We start from the raw sequence: 2690 nt of genomic DNA on the forward strand, positions 1-2690 counted from the left end.
GTCCAGGGTCCAAGCCTCCTGTTTGCATCAGTCACAAATTTTGTTTCTTTCAGCAGATTTTGAAGTCACGGTTTATATGGATAGGAAGAGGGAATACAACTCTCCATATATATGGCTGGGATGTTTTCCTCACCCAGCTCTGACATCCAGCCCCAAAATAGTCTCAATGTCTCTTCAAGCGGGGAAAAATGACCATTCTCTATGTTAATAAAACATATACACTCTCTCACTATGAGTAATAGCACTCCTCTGAGACAGCCTCATGCTAGAGGGAATCTTCATCTGTATCCATGTCACTGCTTGGTTTGTTCAATCTCTCAAATTCTTCTCCATCCTACAGGAACCAGAAGCAAAAGAAAACAATGTGAGCAAAAGTTATTAATAAAAAATAAAAAAAAAAAGAGGAAAAAAGAAAGAGAAAAAAAGAAGAGTAAAGTTTATTTAGAAGGCATCACTTACATAAAATCAAGACCCTGTAATTTATATCTCTTACCAGTGTGTTATAATCTTGATCTAGGAAACACATGCTCATAAAAAACATCCCCTGTATCTTTAACACTTTCTAGTGACTCACTCCCTAAACCAACCTATTCCTTCATCGGGAAGTCTGGTCACATAGTGCTATTTGTTTTTATCACAGCTGCTCAACTGCAAGTGCTAAAATAGATAACGCCTGGTATACCAAAAATCTATGACTTTGTGTTACTTTCTGCTTGTTAAACCACCACCTAAAAAGGCACTATGTGGAATTTCTGGAAAACATCTCTTCCAAGTTTAATGTTTTCTGGAATTATATGGAGACAGCACTCTCTGCTGTTTGCAACATGTACTACAGAACACATCTGTACAGGCAGACTAAAAGTACTCAGACATTAACCCTTCCTCCTCAGACTGCTCAGCTCAATTGAATGACATATCTAAGAGCAAGCCCTCCCTGCCATGTTCCAGTTAACTAGATTACTATTCAAATTAACATAAAAACCACTAACAGGCCTGGAGGAAATGTTTCATAAGAAAAAAAAAGTGTTAAAACTCTGTATTTAAACACTACTTTTTTGTCTGCAAATACATTAACTTCTTTGAGATGTGGGCTCAGCTACACAGATTTATCAGTTCTACTTAAGTACTATTATTTCCCAAGCATCCACTCCAATTTCTGGATGCCTAGAGCCAGTAAAATATTTTGGTTATAAGGGTTTCAAGAAAGGATTTGTACAAAAGCTGGAGTTGCTCACAGGACTGGCTGTAGTCACAGCAGGAAAGCAATGCTTACGTAGGCTTCATGAATTGAAAAAGTGGCATACACAAAGCAATACCAAATCAATTTAAAAGATTTTAAGAAATACCAAGGAGTTTCAGTGTTTGAGTTGAGGGATGAGTCCAGTCACATGCAAAATGAATCTTCCAAGCATTCCATATCATTAATGCAGGTGAAGCAAAAGAGAGACCAGAGGAGACAAGTACATAAAAGCCTTACCCCACTTGACCTCTCCCATGCATCTCCTTTGACATGTTTGCCCCTTTCCCGCAGAGTGGCATATTCCAAGACTCTTGGTTTACTGGCATTATAGATAAATATGGAGAGAAGCACTACAGGAGCTTCCAAAAAGAACTCTAGAGAAGGCCTGAAGTCAAAGATGACGAAAGAGACAGTGGTGATGATAACAGTGGTGATCTGAGCAGTCATAACATGGAACATGTTGTCTCGGAACTTCAAGATGAAAGCTACAGATAGGCCCAGGAAAGCTGTGACAAATATGAGAGCCACCGAGAAGATGTTGTGCCCATAAAAGAAGCCACAATTCCCTATCTGCCTCCGGTCCTTGGCCCTCAGCCCCAGCATGAGTCCATTGAACACCACCCCAAAGGCATAGAGTTTGCTGTTCTGCATGAAGATGCTTTCAGCAAGCTGATCCCCATCTTTCAAGATCTTTTCATTGTAGATGTTAGCCAGGGCAGAAATGAAACACTGCACTAGAATAAGCAGATGGCCCAGGCTGAGGCGGAGAGGCTTCAACGCTCCTGCCATGGTACTGGTGACATTCCACTGGAAGCTGGGAAGGAAACTTGGTGCTACACAGTTGCCCTTTTCCAGGCATGCTTCCTCAGGTCCAGCATAGAGAAGGCAGCGGTTAGATGGACTGAAAAACATACTGTGATGAAATCCATGCACAGCCAAGCTTTTCTGATGATCTCCAGTTCCTAGAGTCAGGGCAACGATGGACAGGAATAAAATCACCAGAGATGCCCATTGTACCCAAGAGAGTTTTCGCCTAGGAGTAGACAAAAAAAGCCACCAACTTTAGACACACAGTGGCACAAATTAAACGACAGGAGAAAAAGCTCTATAAAACACATAAAAGACATCATGCCACAGATAAGACAGGCACAAAGAAAAATCTTGGCTTTTCAGAATTGACAGTAAAATGCCAAAACACAGCATGCTTTTCTATGTCAAGAGGGGCCCAGCCTGGTGAGTGCAGAAATACAAAATGGAATATTCTGACAACTTAAGGAAAGTCTTTCAAGGTCATGTTAGTTCTAGATACTGACTACCTGACAACTTAAAAGCAACTGTTGAATCCATGGGAACACAGGTCAGATGGGTAAAAATAAATCACAGATATTCAAATAATTACCCTCTTTCTTTGGTAGACTTTCACCACATTTCAGTTCCCCCCCCTCTCACC

General features: G+C 40.7%; 1 protein-coding gene across 1 annotated transcript in view; it reads right to left on the reverse strand.

The window, feature by feature from the left end:
• Positions 1–219: 219 nt before the first annotated feature.
• SLC35A5 (solute carrier family 35, member A5) overlaps positions 220–2690 on the reverse strand; it is a 9523-nt gene continuing 7052 nt past the window's right edge. The window contains exons 5-6 of the mRNA XM_010077947.1: positions 1478–2273; positions 220–334 (exon numbers count right to left, since the gene is read on the reverse strand). Of these exons, the coding sequence (XP_010076249.1) occupies positions 266–334; positions 1478–2273 (865 nt within the window). The 3' untranslated portion in view covers positions 220–265. The remainder of the gene's footprint in view (positions 335–1477; positions 2274–2690) is intronic.

The sequence above is a fragment of the Pterocles gutturalis genome, unplaced genomic scaffold (genome assembly GCF_000699245.1).
Source record: "Pterocles gutturalis isolate BGI_N339 unplaced genomic scaffold, ASM69924v1 scaffold20398, whole genome shotgun sequence".
NCBI classification, from domain to species: domain Eukaryota; kingdom Metazoa; phylum Chordata; class Aves; order Pterocliformes; family Pteroclidae; genus Pterocles; species Pterocles gutturalis.